The 21,110-nt window shown below is 43.0% G+C and overlaps 1 protein-coding gene across 1 annotated transcript; it reads right to left on the minus strand.

Moving 5' to 3' along the window:
* Window positions 1-322: 322 nt before the first annotated feature.
* Window positions 323-21,062, minus strand: LOC106561519 (nuclear factor of activated T-cells, cytoplasmic 3). The gene is made up of 9 exons (XM_014125568.3): window positions 20,563-21,062; window positions 14,724-15,915; window positions 14,137-14,299; window positions 12,867-13,066; window positions 10,705-10,877; window positions 8,195-8,335; window positions 8,062-8,117; window positions 6,890-7,952; window positions 323-1,901 (listed from the first exon to the last, which is right to left on the minus strand). The coding sequence occupies exons 1-9, from the start codon at window positions 20,648-20,650 to the stop codon at window positions 1,792-1,794; spliced, it is 3,186 nt and encodes a 1,061-aa protein (XP_013981043.3). The 5' UTR covers window positions 20,651-21,062; the 3' UTR covers window positions 323-1,791.
* Between the last annotated feature and the right edge of the window lie 48 nt (window positions 21,063-21,110).

Genomic DNA, 21,110 nt, shown 5'->3' on the forward strand with positions numbered 1-21,110 from the left:
GACCTCAAATTCTTTTTCCCCTGGATGGATAGTGCTCGGGGTTTCGCCTGCCAAATCAGTTATGTTATACTCACAGACATTATTCTAACAGTTTTAGAAACTTCAGAGTGTTTTCCATCAAAATCAACTAATTATATGCATATCCTAGCTTCTGGGCCTGAGTAGCAGGCAGTTTACTTTGGGCACGCTTTTCATCTGGACGTGAAAATACTGCCCCCTAGCCCAAAGAAGTTTTAAACACTATTATTGCACACAGAGTCCATGCAACGTATTATGTGACTTGTTAAGCTTTCCATAACAAAGGGGTTGAATACTTATTGACTCAAGATATTTCAGCTTTTAATTTGAAAATCATTTACAAAAATTTCAAAAAACTTAATTCCACTTTGACATTATGGGCTATTGTGTGTAGGCCAGTGACACACAATCTGAATTTAATCCATTTAAAAAAAGTCAAGGGGTGTGAACACTTTCTGAAGACACTGTACATGTTGTCCCATTCCTGTGGTCGCAACATCATGCATGTGTTGACTGAGTGGGAAAAAAGGATAAAGTGTAACCACCTACATCCACGACCCACCTGTTGTAGGCTTATATGATTTTGAAACCACTCATAGATACAGCCAACAAGATTTTTCTTTTTTCTTTTAATTGAACAAAACCACCTGATGAAGAAACTTTGACTTTGAAATAGCTGCTTCACACCTGACATATTGCCAAAGACTGTCATATAATTCTTTAAAATATTGTACATTCTTTGGAAAGTAAAATCTTAAAATAGAAAATGGGCATACAATACTAGGCCGGCAATACAAGGCTATGAAAATTAATCATTATTCTAAAGAATCATACAACTGCAAGAGCTACAGTATAAAAAAATAGATTAAAATCTAATGTATTTTGCCAATAAATATTACATGAATACAGCATTTACTATTTGGCCTTCTTCAGCCTCTTCATTGACATCAAGGTTCTTTCAACAGCAAATTAGTAATTTTTATGCATTTATAGACATTAGTTGACATATTTTAGCTGTGCCTCCATCTGCTCTTTTTCAAAAGGCGACAGGAAAATCTTTGGTATGAGAGGCATAGCCATCTTTTTCCTGAAAGATACTTTAGTTTGACTTGAAAATCCTGATCTGTTAAACAGGCATAACTTCTCTACAACCTAACTAACCACCTGTATGAATTACCGGCGACTGGGTTGGTAATTGCACCAGTTAAAGACATGCTTGGGAACTTTGGTGACTACTAATAATTTTTACAACCTCCCGCTTTGGGATGGATGTGTCAATGTGTAGTTCATACATGCATAATCTATGAGCAGAATTACTGTCTTATCTCAATTAGTCACAAAATCTCTAGTTTGAAAGCGACTGTTTTTTGTGAAGCTGTGCTGTGCCATTTTCGCTACATTTTCCCCCACATGGGCCAGCCCCCTAGCAATTCAAGTTCTAGCCAATGAGCTTCAGCCCCTCGCCATTTGAGTGACAGCTAGCAAGATGCACACACAGCAGAGCGACAGAGAGAGCAATGACTTGGTGCACATATGTGACAAGGTACGCAATTTTCAGGGACAACTTTTGGCTTGTGAGCGCACCTTTCAAAACTACTGGCTAAAAAGTATACAAAAGGACAGGAGACTCTCTTTAAGCCACCACAGTTTTGCCATCAAAATTGTGATCAGTTAATAATAGAACTGCCAAATGCATTGATAGCACCAGTCAACTCATGTCCTGAGTAATGATGATTAGAAAACGAATGAAGGACAAAGAATGGAAGAACATTATCACTGGAGAATCACAGAATCCCATTCATAAGGATCCTGTCCTGGTTGGCTGGACTCTGCTGCACCACCACCAATGAGCTGAGATATGTCTCTGTCGATGATCTCATTCACTGCAAAAGAGAGACACAGAAGGGTTTAGTTTCAAGTCTCTTGTTGTTGGTTTCTTTATAGTTGATTCAGCCATCTGAGGGCAGCATTGCCCATCTCCTAAATATAAACCAAATCACAAACGTAAAAGTAAGTATATGACACATCAAGCAATACAACACTGACACATACAATGCAGTGCATTGTTGATACAGATGTAGGATCTTAATTTGAGCCAGTTTGCTACAGCTGGAAAATAATCCTGCAGCAACAGGAAATGTGAATTATTATGTTGATTATAATTTATTAATATTTTTTGTACGGGTTGATACGCTTTACGTTAGGGCAAATCAGGTTGAAATTTTAAAGTGGAAATTTCCTGCTGTGCAGGAAAACTCTCATCAACAAAAGACTGGTCAAATTAAGATCCTACATCTGTACAATGTATTATTTTAGTGACACTCTCCATCTACAGATGTCACGCATTATGAAAAACGACCAAGCATTGAGGCCTGGTCTAAAGGTTAGAATTGGCTGTATGGTGAAAACATATTCTGGAGCTTTATCAAATAGTGTGATCCATGTCGAAGGCTGAGGCGCCGGTCTGTATTTGTGATGTCTATTTATATTCCCCCACAGTGCAACAAAAACACATGGATCATAAGGCCACATTTACACTGTCTATTCATAGCCTGCCCATGAAAATGTGGTGTGTTTGAAACCCGAGCTGTGTATGAGGGTAGATGAAACACCACATGTAAAAAAACAAGGAAAAAAATATGTTTCATTGTCACATACACTGGATAGGTGCAGTGAAATGTGTTGTTTTACAGGGTCAGCCATAGTACTACGGCACCCATGAAGCAAATTGAGGTTAAGGGCACAGCGACAGATGTTTCACCTTGTTGGCTCAGGTATTCAAATCATCAGGCCTTTTGGTTACTGGCCCAACGCTCTAACTGCTTACCCGCCGCCCAAACAAACATATGTAAACAAACACAGAGCGCCAGGCTAGCACTGTGGGGACCGAAATAACAAGTCCCTGGCTTTCCCAACCAACAGACTGACGGGAACTCAGACAGCTTGACTGCACCAGCTCCCTTACTCCAAGACCAGTTACAAGACACTGTAAGGGCCTTAAACTATTTTATGCTTTAAGCAAAACAAAATTATTAAAACTAAAATATCCCAGAACTGTAAATCAATGAAATCACTGTCATTTGAAATTAAAACTGATTAAATCCTTTGAATTAAATCATTAACACCTAATGTGCCATAAGCTTGCTGTACCTTAATTTATGTATCAGAGTCGCAGAAACCCTGTAGTGTGAAAGTCCAAGTTCAAAGAGGACCCTTCCACCAAACTCAGAGCAGGGGTCTTATTTCCAAGCCGTATGTAGTGAGGGGGTTGTGGGGGTGTTATGAATACCTGTCATCACTGCACTGTGACAGCTGTGCCACAGACGGTAACTGAAGCAGATTAGCATGCAAGGTACCTTTAGCCTCTTCTGTGTGATTATAGTGTCTATGCTATACCAATCACAGTTAAACGTATTATCTCCTCAACTAGCAACCAGGGCCCCTGCCTATAATTAACCTAGATCAGCGTTCTTCAAACCTGTTCCTGGAGAGCTACCTGGTAATAGGTTTTCACTCCAACCCCAGTTGTGACTAACCTGATGCAGCTGATCAACCAGCTAATTATTAGAATCAGGTATGGGACGGTAGCTCTCCAGGAACAGGGTTGGAGAGCCCTGACCTAGATCATAATGTACGCAAACACACATAGACATATGTGCACAAGCGCACACACACACATACATGGGTAGGCAGCCATGCAGCCCTGTAGGACAGCAAACAAAGACCCAGTGGGCATATGCCTATGGTGACAAGAAAACTGGGCAACAGTGACTGACTGTGTGGTTGAGACAAACACAGTCCGTCCAGCGAGAGGTGATTCATTAAAATATCTGGTCGGCATGGTGAGAGCCTGAGAGCTTAATGGTTCATTGCCTGGCCCCTGAAGGCTTGTAATTACAGCCAGTCCTACTGCTGCCTATCACCTAGCCCACAGTGCAATGGCATCCATTGATTCCTGCACTGTAATGTTCTTTATTTCTGATTTCTAACAGATTTATTTAAAGTAACTCTCCTGAGAATAAAAGAAATAAGACCGATCAGATAGGGAAAAATGATATATTCTACCCCTTCATTCATAACTAATGGCCCAGTAATAACTGTGCTCTAAATACCCTAGATCAGTGGTTACCAAACTTTTTATAGTCCCGTACCCCTTCAAACATTCAACCTCCAGCTACATACCTCCTCTAGCACCGGGGTCAGCGCACTCTCAAATGTTGTTTTTTGCCATCATTGTAAGCCTGCCACACACACACTATACGATACATTTATTAAACATAAGAATGAGTGTGAGTTTTTGTCACAACCCGGCTCGTGGGAAGTGACAAAGAGCTCTTATAGGACCAGGTCACAAATAATAATATAATAATAATCAATAATTTTGCTCTTTATTTAGCCATCTTACATATAAAACTTGAGTTGTTCATTGAAAATTGTGAATAACTCACCACAGGTTAATGAGAAGGGTGTGCTTAAAAGGATGCACATAACTCTGCAATGTTGTTTTGTATTGGACAGAGTCTCAGTCTTAAATCATTTCCCACACACAGTCTGTACCTGTATTTAGTTTTCATGCTAGTGAAGGCAGAGAATCCACTCTGACATTGGTACGTGGCTGCAAAGGGCATCAGTGTCTTAACAGCGTGATTTTCCAACGCAGGATACTCTGAGCGCAGCCCAATCCAGAAATCTGGCAGTGGCTTCTGATTAAATGTAATTTTCACAGAACCGCTTGTTTCAATTTCGATGAGGCTCTCTTGTTCAGATATCGGTAAGTGGACTGGAGGCAGGGCATTAAAGGTATAACGAATCCAGTTGTTTGTGTCATCCATTTTGGGAAAGTACCTGCATAATTGCACACCCAACTCACTCAGGTGCTTCGCTATATCACATTTGACATTGTCCGTAAGCTTGAGTCCATTTGCACACAAAAACAATCATACAATGATGGAAAGACCTGTGTGTTGTCCTTGTTAATGCAGACAGAGAAGAGCTCCAACTTCTTAATCATAGCCTCAATTTTGTCCCGCACATTGAATATAGTTGCAGAGAGTCCATTGAATATAGTCCCTGTAATACTAGATTCAGATCATTCAGGTGAGAAAAAACATCACCCAGATAGGCCAGTCGGGTGAGAAACTCGTCATCATGCAAGCGGTCAGACAAGTGAAAATTATGGCCAGTAAAGAAAACTTTAAGCTCATCTCTCAATTAAAAAAACGTGTCAATAAATTGCCCCTTGATAACGAGTGCACTTCTGTTGTAAAAGCGTTACATGGTCGCTGCCCATATCATTCCATAATGCAGAAAACACACGAGAGTTCAGGGGCCTTGCTTTAACAAAGTTAACCATTTTCACTGTAGTGTCCAAAACGGCTTTCAAGCTGTCTTGCATTCCTTTGGCAGCAAGAGCCTCTCGGTGGATGCTGCAGTGTACCTAAGTGGCATCGGGAGCAACTGCTTGCACGCTCGTTACCAGTCCGCTATGTCTCCCTGTCATTTTGCAGCATCAGTACAGATACCAACACATCTTGACCACCAAAGTCCATTTGATGTCACAAAGCTGTCCAATACTTTAAAAATATCCTCTCCTGTTGTCCTGGTTTCCAGTGGTTTGCAGAAGAGGATGTCTTCCTTAATTAACCCCCCATAAACGTAACAGACATATACCAGGAGCTGTGCCAGGTCCGCCACGTCTGTTGACTCATCCAGCTAGAATTCACTTGCTGGTATGCGAAGCAGTAATTGTTTCAAAACATCTCGTGCCATGTCACTGATGCGTCGTGAAACAGTGTTGTTTGATGAAGTCATTGTCTGTATAGCTTTTTCCCCCAGCATTGTCCCAGCCATATCCGCGGCAGCAGGACAAATTAAGTCCTCCACAATAGTATGGGGCTTGCCTGTCCTCGTCACTCAGTAGCTCACCATATAAGATGCTTCTAGCCCCTTCTTATTAACGGTATCTGCTTTTATACATAACTTACTACTCAAAAGTAGTCTTAATTCTCGCTCAAAAAACTCCCGCGGCTTATTTTTCAAATTGGCGTGGTTTGTTTCTAAATGCCTCTAAATGCCAAGAGTGAAGGTTTCATTGAGTTGTGAAACAGTACTTTTGCACATATAACACACTGTAGCTGAGGAAAGGCACTACTCCCGAATATAAGTGAACCCCAAATCAATGTAATTCTCATCATATTTGCGCCTCTTCGATGGTCTAACGTCCCTGTCTGTTGTTCGGTGCTTTCCTGGGTAACGGGGCAGTAGCTCTTCGGCTGCATCAGATTCACAACTGTCAGTGTCCATGCTAGCTGGGCTAACAACAAATGTAGAATTACTGATGTTAGCGTTGGATGTGCTCGTGGAAGCAGAACAACTTGTGCAGGTGTAGTACTGGTAGTAGCAGTACTACCAGTAGAGCTGGTATGTGTCTTGTTTTAACCATTCAACAATTTTCGAGCAAACGGAATGAGCAGCAGCTACGTTTGACTAGATACAGACCATTAGTGGAATTCCCGCGAGAGAGTAATGGTTAATGTGATTGGATGTTAATTATTTGACTAGGCTACCTGTATTTGACATTGTGTTGTTATTTCGCTGAACACCAGAAAGTTTAATTTTATTTTTGGCAGTGAAACGACGATACTCAGGCGAGAAAAAAAACTCACACAAATGTATAGCGCCGTCGGAAAATATACTGTTTGAAAATGTTCGAATTTTTATTTTTTTAATAAATGTTTTTAATAATTAAAAAAATATGTTTTTATATGAATCAGATTTTTATTTGCCATACACCCGACAGCATTGCGCATACCCCAGTACCCCAGTTTGGGAATACCTGCCCTAGAGAACATTTATCATCTGAGCCTCTTACCATCATCCAGTGTGATCTCCTGGAGCCCCATGTTGCCGAGAGGCAGCTTCTCCTCTGGTTCCTGCTTGATGTTCACTTTCCCTTGGTCGTTTGAGAAGAGGAAATGGGGGGCTGGGGGACACTCCTGGGGGTCACTACTAGAGGCCAGGCCCTGGGCTCTGCTGGGGGACAGTTGCCTCAGAGGACCCCCAGAGGAGGCTGATGCTGACGGGGAGGTGGAGCAGGTTGCTTGTGCTCCAGGGGTGGGGGAATGCGAGGCAGGCAAGTTTCTGGCAGAGTGATAACTCAGATTATACTCAGCCTGTAGGGCTGCCAGGTCAGAGTCTGATTGGGAGCAGTGGTAGCTTAGAGAATGCAGCTGGGTTGTATTCTGGGTGTGGTTTCCCGCAGACTGGAGAGTGGCGCCAGAGAGATCAGGTCCAATGAGGCTCTGGTACATTTCCCTATGAGGGCTGGAGGCAGCTGGTCTGGTCTGGGCAGACTGAGGTCGATTGACCTGGGGTGCGGCAGGGCCAGGTCTCATGGGAGAGCTGGCCTGGCCGCTGTAAGGAACATTGTGTTGTGTGACCTGGTAGACAGGCCTTGTCCGAAGGGGTGGCATGGGGTCAGGTGTATGCACAAGGCTTATCCGCTGGTATCCCATACCTGGGCTGTAGCTGTGGAGATGAGGGGAGTGCTGAAGAGGCGAGGAGCCAGAGGGAGTGAATGCTGCCTGGGAGGGTGGATCACAAGGCACTGGGTGACCACCAGAGGAACCATACAAGGGCCTGTCCTGAGAGAAGGCCCCGTCAGGAGAAGTCAGCTGGTTGCTGGTTGGATATAGGCCAGGGGGATTGGTGCAGGTAGACAGATAGGCTGAGTCTCCGTGCTCTTGCTTCACCCGAGAAGCCACAACTGCACAGTCAATGGCAGTGGGATAATGGTGTGGAGAAGCACCAGCCAAGTATGTGAAGTTTTGTGTCTGGCTTCTTCTCCTCTTCCCGTTACACACATAGAACTGCACCTGGACTGCAGAGCTCACAGTTGTGTTGTGGTAGGTAGGAATCTCAACCACGATTCTGGACTGCAAAGAGAATGTTTCAAAATGATTTATTATATATTCAAGGGATCCACGGTTTCTGTGAGGTCCATTTCATGTAACTTTTATTAACGTAATGTACATTACTACTTACTCTTTTACTCTTTTCTCCAATAACTTTTCCGTCAACTTCCCATTGTGTGTGTCCATCTCGAGAGATAAAACATCACAATTAATAACACATTAATAAACCTCTGCTAAAGTTGGGCAGTGTCACCATCTCTTACCAGGGCTTTTCTCCAGGAAGATGACCTTTGACTCTGGGGATATGTTGGAGCCAGTGATGACCATCTCCTCCCCCCCACTGACCAAGCAGCTGACGGGACTGCAGCTCTCCATCTGGGGAAGGTCTGTGGCCGAGCGCTGGGCTGCAAGCCAATTACATTTAACTATTAAATATACTGTACAGTAAAACAACATTATGTAAGCTACTGTATAAAATAAATTCAAGTGGAAAACTCTGACTTGTAGTTATAGCCTTACCTAATTATTATAGCCAATAACTTAATACAGGTTACATAAATAAAGAGTATTACTGGTCAATTCGGCAGAGTAGCCTAGTGGTTAGAGCGTTGGACTAGTAACCAAATGGTTGCAAGATCGAATCCCCGAGCTGATAAGGTAAACATTTGTTGTTCTGCCCCTGAACAAGGCAGTTAACCCACTGTTCCTAAGCTGTCATTGAAAATAAGAATTTGTTCTTAACTGACTTGTTAAATAAAGATATATATTTTTTTAAGTCCCATAAAGGAGAAAAACTCAGGACTCTATGAATCATGTACATGTATCTTTGAATGTATGTACATACCATATACCAGGGATCATCAACTAGAGCATGGTCAGGGGGCCAGTACATAATTACAGATAATTTGTGGACCAGATATACTTAACTAAAACATAATAATTTCAAACCTTGCTACATTTGTATACGATCATATATATTTCTCTATTATGCATGGGAATACTTTGGAACAGATTTCCAAAATTATGATTTGCTGGTGTTTTTAGTCTTTTATGTCCAACAATCTATAAAAATATATCTATTTTTTTAATATTATTATTTTTTGCTCAGAAAAATAAATTCACACATTGGCCACATTTGGCCTGTGGGCCGCCAGTTGGGGAACCCTGCCATCAGGGGGCGGAAATCCCGGGGGGGACGAGGGGGACACGACCCCCCCATCCTGGGAAAAATATGATTTGTCCCCCCCAATATATCACTGAAACATAACTATGTAATTTAAATAATATTAATAATACGCAATGAAAGCAATTGTGCTGATTATAGACACTTAATAGCGCGTTTTTAAGTTTCAAAAGATTGCGACCCCCCCACCCTTTGCCTCACAATGGTTTGATCCACTGCCAGTTCCTTAGTTGGCAAGGTAACAGAGGGGTCGTATCCACTGTCTGAAAGGCACTCAATGAACGTAACTGACGTGAGGTTAATCCAGTCCATCGCGCACACACACTAGCTGAATATGCAGAGCTATCGCGCAAATATTAACTATTAAGCTTGCTAGTACCTATTCCATTTATGTGGCCTCGTCAAAGATGGAATTTTTGCTATCGTCAATTTATTCCAAGATCAGCATGCAGATGATGTAAGTTAGTGCTTCAAAGTCCCTGCGATAAGGTTAGCGATAAACTGAAGTCCAAACTGAACAGAACTACACTCTCTTCTACCATTGTCTTAAATATTTTTAATGGTCTCGTTGCAAAAGCTAAATTGTCGCAAGGGAACTTTTATTTATTTATTTTATTTCACCTTTATTTAACCCGGGTAGCAAAGATTATAGCAAACACCACTGAAACGGAATTGGTGCTCGCTAGCTTTACAAATTCAGCTATTGTTGGAAGCCAGCCAATATGAAACAAACTATTAAAATTACAAAAGGTTGCAGCATATGTTGTGTAAATGGTGAACTCATACAGTTGTCAACTCTTGTCATTTTAATCCGTTTCGCATTTGCTAGCTACCTTTTAGATCGAAGCCCAAATAGAATGATACAAGATAAGATGATAGAAGCCCATCTCCTACTGTAAATAACCTACACACTGTGTGTGTGTGTAGCCAGCCAGCCAGGTAGAAAAATGGCAGAAAAATAAAAGACGGACATCAGAGTATTTTTCAGTACACCAAAACGCAAAGTAAGAACCCTAGTACCCTAATATCTCAAAGACTAGTTGATAAAATGTTCATAAGAAAGAAATGAAATTCTAATGGAAATGTTTCACAATGATGTCATTAGGCAGAGCAGGCAACAGATGGCACACAGACAGCAGAGTTGGGGACAGATATGCAGGGACAGACTGGCAGAGACAGGGAGTCTCAGGTAAGTTTGTTGAGTCTTTGTTTGGCAACATTATGAAAGGTTCTCAATTTTTTTTACTTGTAAAATAGGAACATAATTGGAAAATGCCATGGATACCCCGACTCTCAACTTAAACTGGTGACTGAACTAAGATTTGTTAAAGGCAATGGTATTGCTGTTGTGATTAGTTGTGTAGTTTTGGGTACCGGTAGTTAGGAGTACGGCAAACACCTTATTTCTTTGGTTCCTCAATATACATTTACCATATTACAATGTAGGCTATGTGTTACAGCACTACTTTTGGTGTCCCCCTCAGGAATTTCTCTTGAGAAAATGTCATGTTATTGTCCCCTCCAAAGTTGATATCAGATTTTCGCCCCTGCCTGCCATATACAAAATGTAGCCCTACTGAAGATACTCACAGCACTCCACAGGAATAGAGGCAGCTTGCAGACACATGACCTTTCCGCTGGGCTGAGGGATATACACACGGAATGCCACTCGCACACGTGTGTTCTTCCTCCCGATGTCTGTCTCCCCCTTCCTGAGCTCAATGTCAGAGTTTCTCAGCTTCAAGATGCCTGCACAGTCAATACTATAGAGGGGGACATACAAGCACAAGACAACATTATATAAAGGCCATTTGAATATAAAAGCTAATAATTGAATATAGTAAGCTAATAAAATAGGCCCATAAGGCTATGAATAGTTCAAGTTTTTCATGTGTAATTTGATGGTGTTATGCAGTTTGTTGATTAGTCACAACATGTATCAGATAGTGTGAGAGAGATCTAGTCTTGAGACAAAATAATACCTGGATTTTTCTACTATAGAAGGCAGCCACATTTCCATGACAAAATAAACTCAGCAAAAAAAGAAACCTCCCTTTTTCAGGACCCTGTCTTTCAAAGATAATTCGTAAAAATCCAAATAACTTCACAGATCTTCATTGTAAAGGGTTTAAACACAGTTTCCCATGCTTGTTCAATGACCCATAAACAATTAATGAACATGCACCTATGGAACGGTCGTTAAGACACTAAAAGCTTACAGATGGTAGGCAATGAAAGTCACAGAAAACTTAGGACACTAAAGAGGCCTTTCTACTGACTCTGAAAAACATTAAAAGAAAGATGCCCAGGGTCCCTGCTCATCTGCGTGAACGTGCCTTAGGCATGCTGCAAGGAGGCATGAGGACTGTAGATGTGGCCAGGGCAAAAAATTGCAATGTCCGTACTGTGAGACGCCTAAGACAGCGCTACAGGCAGACAGGATGGACAGCTGATCGTCCTCGCAGTGGCAGACCACGTATAACAACACCTGCACAGGATCGGTACATCCGAACATCACACCTGCGGGGCAGGTACAGGATGGCAACAACTGTCCGAGTTACACCCGGAATGCATAATCCCTCCATCAGTGCTCAGATTGTCCGCAATAGGCTGAGAGAAGCTAGACTGAGGGCTTGTAGGCCTGTTGTAAGGCAGGTCGTCACCAAACATCACCGGCAACAACAGGCACAAACCCACCGTCGCTGGACCAGACAGGACTGGCAAAAAGTGCTCTTCACTGATGAGTCGCGGTTTTGTCTCACCAGGGGTGATGGTCGGATTCGCGTTTATCGTCGAAGGGATGAGCGTTTCACCGAGGCCTGTACTCTGGAGCGGGATCGATTTGGAGATGGAGGGTCCATCATGGTCTGGGGCGGTGTGTCACAGCATCATCGGACTGAGCTTGTTGTTATTGCAGGCAATCTCAACGCTGTGCGTTACAGGGAAGACGTCCTCCTCCCTCATGTGGTACCCTTCCTGCAGGCTCATCCTGACATGACCCTCCAGCATGACAATGCCATCAGCCACACTGCTTGTTCTGTGCGTGATTTCCTGCAAGACAGGAATGTCAGTGTTCTGCCATGGCCAGCGAAGAGCCCGGATCTCAATCCCATTGAGCACGTCTGGGAACTGTTGGATCGGTGAGGGCTTGGGCCATACCCCCCCAGAAATGTCCGGGAACTTGCAGGTGCCTTGGTGGAAGAGTGGGGTAACATCTCACAGCAAGATCTGGCAAATCTGGTGCAGTCCATGAGGAGGAGATGCACTACAGTACTTAATGCAGCTGGTGGCCACACCAGATACTGACTGTTACTTTTGATTAAGACCCCCCCCCCCCCCCCCCTTTGTTCAGGGACACATTATTCAATTTCTGTTAGTCACATGTCTGTGGAACTTGTTCAGTTTATGTCTCAGTTGTTGAATCTTGTTATGTTCATACAAATATTTATACATGTTAAGTTTGCTGAAAAGAAATGCAGTTGACAGTGACAGGACGTTTCTTTTTTGCTGAGTTTAGCAAAGCTATGGTCTGTTTCAATTTTTTTTTCTTTATGTAGAAATATGCTTATTCTTCAGATGACAATCCGTTCCCATTTTTTACATGCTATGATCTGTTCTAAATCTTAAAAAATGAATAGAATTCACAGTGGAAGCCATTTTACATTTTAGATCATAAAACCAATAAATCAGAAGCACAAATGTTATATTTTTAGCTTTTGAAAACATAAATCTTTCATGGTTATGACCAGTACCTGCTGGACATATTGTTTTCGGGGAGCAGAGGTATTTCCAGAACCTTTGTACTGCTTATTACACTTTCCTGGCAAGCAGTAGCCACCGTTTTTCCTGTTACTCTGTGCACCTGGTAGAAGGCATGCGGTCTCAAGTAGCGATCGTCTGCCGTTCCAATAAAAATCTGCAGGTTGACTGGCTTCTCGTTGTATCCAACAAGCTGAAAATGAAACCAATCCATAGAGATATTAATAAGTATACTATTTAAACATACTAGCGCATTTGATTTACAAAGCTATAAATATACTATTTCACTTCTTCTTATGAGCACTCTTTTTCTGAGTGCTGTTTTCTAAGACGACCTGATTATAATGTGATTATAATGACAACGAACTGAATAGTGTATATTTCACTACATATGCATAACTGTGTTCATCATGTTTGGGTCTATTTATGAACAGTATGCCAAAACAATACCAAAGCTCTGTACAGATAGCATTACACTCAGAGAATGTCTAAAATGTGACCTGAAGGATGAGCACTATTTAGTTTACTTATGGAGGGTTTGTAGTGCGCTTTCCCTACAGGAGTCCTGTAAGGAATATCCAGAATTGCCCGCAATGAAATGTCCAAATTGAAACCAATTGAGGTCACCACAAATTTGTTGTGCCATAAAGGAGCATGAGATTGAGGAATGCTAAACCCGCCTACGTGATGTAATGTATGGGGAAACACTGTTAGTGGCATTACAGAGGACTAGAGAGTGAAGCTGTGTGGCTTTTCCACCAGAGTCAATTCAATGTAACACTTCCTTTGATATCTCAGGATAAAACACGTTGATTGACACTTCGATTCCCACGGGGGGCCAGTACGAAAAAAGAAGAAAAAAAATGTATGAAATGAAATGTATGCTTTCACTACTGTAAGTCGCTCTGGATAAGAGTGTCTGCTAAATGACTAAAATGTAAATGTAAAATGTACAACTGAACTGCAAACAGCAGTTAATCAAAACACAATTTATGCGAACCAGGCATAACGTTTTAACCATTTTCTGTTGTGCTTTGATCTCTTAGAGAGCCTCAAGGTTTGCAGTGTATCAATAGCACAATCATGCTGATAATCTAGGTGAGAGCATGACACTGACCCTCTATACATACATTTGTCATGTTGACTTGGATTTACATAGAATGTGTCTAAATACTTTAGCTGTGCTAGATTGAGCTTGCCAAGTGAAAATACTAATTGAATCCAGGTCTGGTGTCATGATTTTGTGAAAGTCTTGCTTTTTACCTTGACTAAAGGGTGACCTCCTGAGGCAGCCTTGATGGCCCCCCGACTGCCCTCTGTCTCATAGTGGGCCCTGTGGTGGCCCCGCGGCTGCACATCCACCTTCAGCTCACACTGGCCAAACTGGCTGGGCAGGGGCCAGTCCAGAGGGGGCAGGGACGAGGTCCTGGGTGGGGGAGGCAACACAGGGCTGTATTAATTAGGCAGCAAATGGAAGAAAACAGACTGAAACAGGGAGGGACTACGTGAACTTGTCCAATAAGCAATGCTCATTTTAAATTGACATTTTTTTGTTACGTTTTGGTAAATTTTGCTACAGAGTGTGTGCGCTAATGAATATGACCCAGCAGTTCTTTCTCATAAACATACAGTCATTCAGATTTGGTGTTAAAAATACTATGGGGGTCTGTCTTTTGTTCTTCACCTTTAGTTAAGCTCTGCTGACCCTTTGCCTTGCTAGGGTTCTATGGTAGTACAATGTCTGCACCATGATGAGTGATCGGGGAAATGAGAACACGTTTCCAACCAGTGGTTGGCATTATGAAGCACGCATGTGAGTATTGAAGCCGATGTGATTATGAATAACAAACCTGAAAAGGGGTGTGTTGCCAAGTTTGGGTTTGCTCCAGGTGAAGTGTGAGGGAACCGAGAGAAAAAGTTCTTCAAAAAGGCCATCCTGTTTTAGAGTAGACCCAGACTCCTCTGCAGGTGAATCCAGGTAAGGCAAAGCAGCTCTGTGGTCTTCCAGCCCCTGCCCGGAATCTCCCTGTGCTTGCAATAGACCCATGTGAGCCTGATGAGAGGTCCTCCTGGTCTTGGACGGAACGTCTACCTCAGGGAAGCTGTACAGGAGGGCCCCCATGGCACCAGGGCTTTCAACCACCCAGGTATCCTCTGTCACACTGCCCCTGGGAGAGTGGCCCGGTGTGGGGCTGGGGGAGTGGTGTGGCGAGGGGGAGGGGGAGGCTAAGTGGACATCTGCACTGGAGTGCCTTCTTTTCCCACAAGGGGATGTGGGTCTTGAGCCAGACCTGGAGGTGGGACGCAGGTTCAGCCAGTTTTCATCTGTGACGCTGTTGCGCGGGGAGTGACAGGGGGACTGGCGGGGCGATTGGCGAGGGGACTGGTGGGGGGACCCGCGAGGGGACTGTCGGGGCGAGAGTGAGTAGGTGCTCATGAAGTACTGCTGCCGCCACAGCTCTACCCCAAATCCCCCTGCGGCCTGGCCCTGTGGCGAGCAGACAGGGGAGGCCAGGGGAGAGGCCAGCGGGGAGCCCAGGGTGAAGCGGGCGGCCGCCTCATTTAGCTCAGCCTCCACGTCGTCATACACGTGGGAGAAGGACTCGCAGGAAGACATGTCAGACAGCCAGCTCCTGGAGGACAGGCTGCTGCAGGGGCTGGGGTTCAGGGAGGATGAGTCCCTGTAACAGGGGTCCAGGGACAGGTAGAGGTGGTCCATGGACGAGGAACGCTCGTGGCGGCACTCCCCCCCGCCATCTGCCCCGCTGATGAGCACGGCATCCTGGCTGGAGACCAGCTCTTGGTGACTGATGGATGTGATTTGGATGCTTGGGCAGTCAAATGCCTTGGGGATGTGTCCAGTGGCACTGTATTTGGAACCGTGATCTTCATAGCTGGAGCTGGGGTGGTAGTTACCATGGGCCTGCAGAGGAGCCTGGTTAGAGACAGCTTGATGGCGCTGGTGACTCTGTTGTACGTCCTGGGCCTGGCCAATAGGCTGGGTGGTGTAGTATTGCGTGCTGTCATCAGGGTCCGGACCAGCTGGGTATAGAAAGAAAGTAGGCCAATTGAGAGGGTTGTTCATTTGCAATGTAAAGTGTCTACTCTTTAGAGCGTAGCAGATAAAAACAGTGCCACTGCGCCCTGTATTAATCCGGATTCCAGACAAAGGAACAGACAAACAAATGATAATTCTCTGATCTATTACTCTCTATTCGCATCAATCCTACAACAGCCTAGACTAGTCATCCATAGGTTAACCCACTGGGAAAGGTTTGTCATAAATGCCATTGCAGTCTCTACAAAATGTGGGGAAGACTAGACTAGAGACTGACCTGTTTAGCGGGGGCCACTGTGGCATGGTGATATATAGATTAACAGCAGCACTCGCCAGGCTAATTCGCATAACTGTATGTGCTCACAGCTGTCAACAGAGCAGAAGCAGCAGCATTAGAAACAGCCTACTACTAATAAACAGTTTCACACAGGACACACGCCCACACACACTGTTTCTCTCTGGCCTGGTCTGGTCTTCATGCAAAATGCAAAGAGGGTGAAAGCTCAAATGACTGATTGTGCCTTGATATGGAGCACATAAAATAATTGCCTTTGGCCTTGACTTATTTGCAAATGCAATGAGTGTAATGAATATAAATATTATCTGATGCAACATGGGCCCAGCAACCCCTCTGGCTGGGTGGTAGAGTGTGGCGTCTGAATGCACTGCGGGTGCCATTTACAACCGTTAGAAATAAGGAAGGAAACAGACAAGAGAAGGGCTGATGGCAAGAAGGGAGTGGGCGGTTGTCATTATGATTTATGCTCTTCCATTACAGTAGACATCATCTTTCACTTTTCATACCCCAATGTCGCTGGCATTTGACCCCTTTTGAGTACCTTTCTACTGAAAACTGCTGCTGAAATCTTTATCTTTGTGCAATACCAATAAAATGGCAAATAGGCAGTTGTCAGTAAAATAGTATTTTACCCTACAAAGTACATAGTTATACACTGAGTACACCAAACCTTAAGAACGGGAGGCATAGAAATAGCGCACATAGAACAGATCTACCACTTCTTAGACTTGCTTTCAAGTAGAATGATAGCTCTATAACTCACATTTCTGTGAATTTGGTCAGGTTGCCCAAAAAGTTACATATTGCCATTTTAACAAGTGACATCAATAAGGGATCCTAGCTTTCACCTGGATTCACCTGGTCAGTCTATGTCATGGAAAGAGCAGGTGTTCATAATGTGTTGTGCACTCAGCGTATATTGAGCCACTGGGATTTTGCATGTCAGTGGTGTCCAAATTTCAACTGGACCAGGATCTGATTAGATATAATCCAATGTATCAGTGCAATTTATAACTGTGTAATAAACTCAGTGGTGGAAAAAGTACCCAATTGTCATACTTGAGTAAAAGTAAAGATACCTTAATAGAAAATTACTCAAGTAAAAGTGAAAGTCTCACAGTAAAATACTACTTGACTAAGAGTCTAAAAAGTATTTGGTTTAAAATATAATGAAGTATGTAATTCCTTATATTAAAGCAAACCAGATGGCACAATTGTCTTGTTTTTATTTTATTTTTACAGATAGCCAGGGGCACGCTCCAATACTCAGACATCATTTACAATGAAGCATTTGTGTTTAGTGAGGTAGGCCAGAACAGAGGCAGTAGGGATGACAAGGGATGTTCTCTTTCTAAGTGCATGAATTGGACCATTTTCCTGTACTGCTAATGAGTACTTTTGGGTGTCAGGAAAAATGTTTGGAGTAAAAATTATACTGAACTAAAATATAAACGCAACATGTAAAGTGTTGGTTCCATGTTTCATGAGCTGAAATAAAACATCCCAGAAATTTTCCACATGCACAAAAAGCTTATTTATCTCAAATTGTGTCCACAAATTTGCTTACATCCCTGTTAGTGAGCAGTACTTCCAACCGGCCTCACAACCGCAGACTACGTGTTACCACGCTAGCCCAGGACCTCCACATCCGGCTTCTTTACCTGTGGGATCGTCTGAGACCAGCCATCCGGATAACTGATGAAACTGTGGGTTTGCACAAACAAAGAATTTCTGCACAAACTGTCAGAAACTGTCTCAGGGAAGCTCATATGTGTGCTCGTCGTCCCCTCCAGGGTCTTGACCTGACTGCAGTTTGGCGTCGTCACCGACTTCAGTGGGCAAACGCTCACCTTTGATGGCCACTGGCACACTGGAGAAGTGTGCTCTTCACTGATGAATCCTGGTTTCAACTGTACCGGGCAGGTGGCAGACAGTGTGTATGGTGTTCTGTGGGCGAGCGGTTTGCTGATGCCAACGTTGTGAACAGAGTGCCCCATGGTGGTGGTGGGGTTATGGTATGGGCAGCCATAAGCTACGTACAACGAACATTTTATTGATGGCAATTTGAATGCACAGAGATACCGTGATGAGATCCTGAGGCACGTTGTCGTGCCATTCACCCGCTATCACCTCATGTTTCAACATGACAACAAACAGCCCCATGTCTGTATACAATTCATGTAAGCTGAAAATGTCCCAGTTCTTCCATGGCTTGCATACTCACCAGACATGTCACCAATTGGGCATGTTTGGGATTCTCTGGATCGACGTGTACTACAGCGTGTTCCAGTTCCTGCCAAATCCACCAACTTCGCACAGCCATTGAAGTGGAGTGGGACAACATTCCACAGGCAATAATTAACAGCCTGGTCAACTCTATGCGAAGGAGATGTGTCGCACTGCATGAGGAAAATGGTGGTCACACCAGGTACTGGCTGGTTTTCTGACCCACACCCGTACCTCTTTTTTTAAGGTACAGTGCCGTGAAAAAGTATTTGCCCCCTTCCCTAAAATGTTGCATATTTTTTTACACTGAATGTTATCAGATCTTCAACCAAAACTTAATATTAGATAAAGGGAACCTGAGTTTACAAATAAATAATAAATAATAAAATAAAAAAATGGATACTTACTCTATTTAATTAACAAAGGTACGCAACACCCAATTCCCCTGTGTGAAAAAGCAATTGCCCCCTTACACTCAATACATTGCAAATGCTTCCTGTAGTCGTTGATCAGTCTCACATCGCTGTGGAGGAATTTTGGCCCACTCTTGCATGCAGAACTGCTTTAACTCAGAGACATTTGTGGGTTTTCAAGAATGAACTGCTCATTTCAAGTCCTGCCAAAACATCTAAATTGGGATTAGGTCTGGACTTTGACTAGGCCATTCCAAACTTCAAATGTGTTGCTTTTTTGCCATTTTCATGTAGACTTAATCGTGTGTTTTGGATCATTGTCTTGCTGCATGACCCAGATGCATTTCAGCTTCAGCGCACAGACGGAGGCCTGACATTCTCCTGTAGAATTCATGGTTCCTTCTATTAAGGCATGTCATCCAGGTCCCGAGGCAGAAAATCATCCCCAAACCATCACACTACCACCACCATGCTTGACCGTTGGTATAAGGTTCTTACTGTGGAATGCAGTGTTTGGTTTTCACCAGGCATTATGGGACACATGTCGTCCAAAAAGTTATACTTTTGACTCATCTGTCCATAGAACATTCCTCCAAGAGTCTTGATGATCATCCAGGTGCTTTTTTGGCAAACTTGAGTCAACGTTTTGGACGAGATGGGTCCCATTGGGACGGCAGGTAGCCTAGTGGTTAGAGTGTTGGGCCAGTAACCGAAAGGTTGCTGGATCGAAACCCCGAGGTGACAAGGTAAAAATCTGTCATTGTGCCCCTGAACAAGGCAGTTAACCCACTGTTCCCTGGTAGGCTGTCATTGTAAATAAGAATTTGTTCTTAACTGACTTGCCTAGTTAAATAAATGATGTCTGGTACAGATACCCCAAAAAACTACTTAAGTAGTACTGTCAAGTATATTTCCTTAAGTACTTTACACCACTAAATAAACTCCACATCGTTCAGAAAGGCTGGTGTATTATGCAGTGTAATCATAAAACACTGGTATCATATTTTATATGTGTGTTACAACTTTCAAAACATTCATGTTGCCTAAGTAAGCTACACATTTAAAGATATAAATAGTAAATGCTTATTCAACTGAATCTGACAGTCTAGGTTTATTAGGCTACAATTGATACCTTACAACTGAAAAAATTTACTAGATTCAGCAACGGATGATTTTTTCTTGAGCGGGTGGTCAGGGGGCCAGAACATAATTACAAATAATTTGTAGACCAGATATATTTGATTAAAAGATAATTTCAAACCTTGTCTACATTTGTGTACAATCACATATAATCTCTCTATTATGCATACTTTGGAACAGATTTCAAAAATGTAAATCACTTGGGAGATGATTTGCTGGTGTTTTTACAGTATTTCATGTTCAACAAATAAAAATAAAAACTTTAGGGTTTTTTTGTTCCAGGAAATTTGGGGGGCAAATAAAATCACCTGCGGGCCAAATTCGGTCCGTGGCCCGCCAGTTGGTGAACCCTGCTCTACAAGACAGTAGCGACACATGTAGGTGGTCAATGACTGCAGCCTATATTCGTAGTTCTTCTACTTTGGGTCCAGGACCAGGTAGCCAAGGCAAAACGGCAAATTGGCATCGAATGGTTAACTTTATAACATTCTATTACGGCTTTGGCGAATAGAGCAAATACATTGTTACAACAAAAAAAAGAAGAGAGAACTCACCTACGGGGCCTAGCTGTTGTTGCGCCTCCTCCCCGAAAATAAGTCTGAAGTCCAGCTCCTCATTGCCGCTAAAATTTACAGTACTCATTCGGTCTGACGAGTAGGTTTTTTGCCGTTGTTTCAGAACTTCATTCAAAATTTGAACGATATAAGGAGGAAATACTTTTTGTTTTTACAATTAACAGCAACAAGAAGCCTATCCGAAGTTGTAAATAGTTAAAACGACTCCAAAATGCGTGTTCCCTCCAGACGACATTTATAACGACGTTATAATCTCTCGATACTTTACCAGTTCAGTTATGCAAATAAAAAAGACGCATAGACAATAGTTTGTCCGTAGTTATTCTCGATTACACTTGAAGAAGCAGTCAGTCTACTCACTAAACTTCCATATTACAAACAAAGCATTGACAGACAGCTCCGTTCATGACGTCAGCTAAATCCACCACAGGCATCAGCATGCATTACAGTACAGTAGCTGGTGAGAGAGGGTGCTGTACAGGCTACTTCACAATTATTAGAGTATCAAATCACCTGGCAAGGCAGTG

This window comes from Salmo salar, chromosome 10 (genome assembly GCF_965601325.2).
Source record: "Salmo salar chromosome 10, fSalSal1, whole genome shotgun sequence".
Classification (NCBI taxonomy): domain Eukaryota; kingdom Metazoa; phylum Chordata; class Actinopteri; order Salmoniformes; family Salmonidae; genus Salmo; species Salmo salar.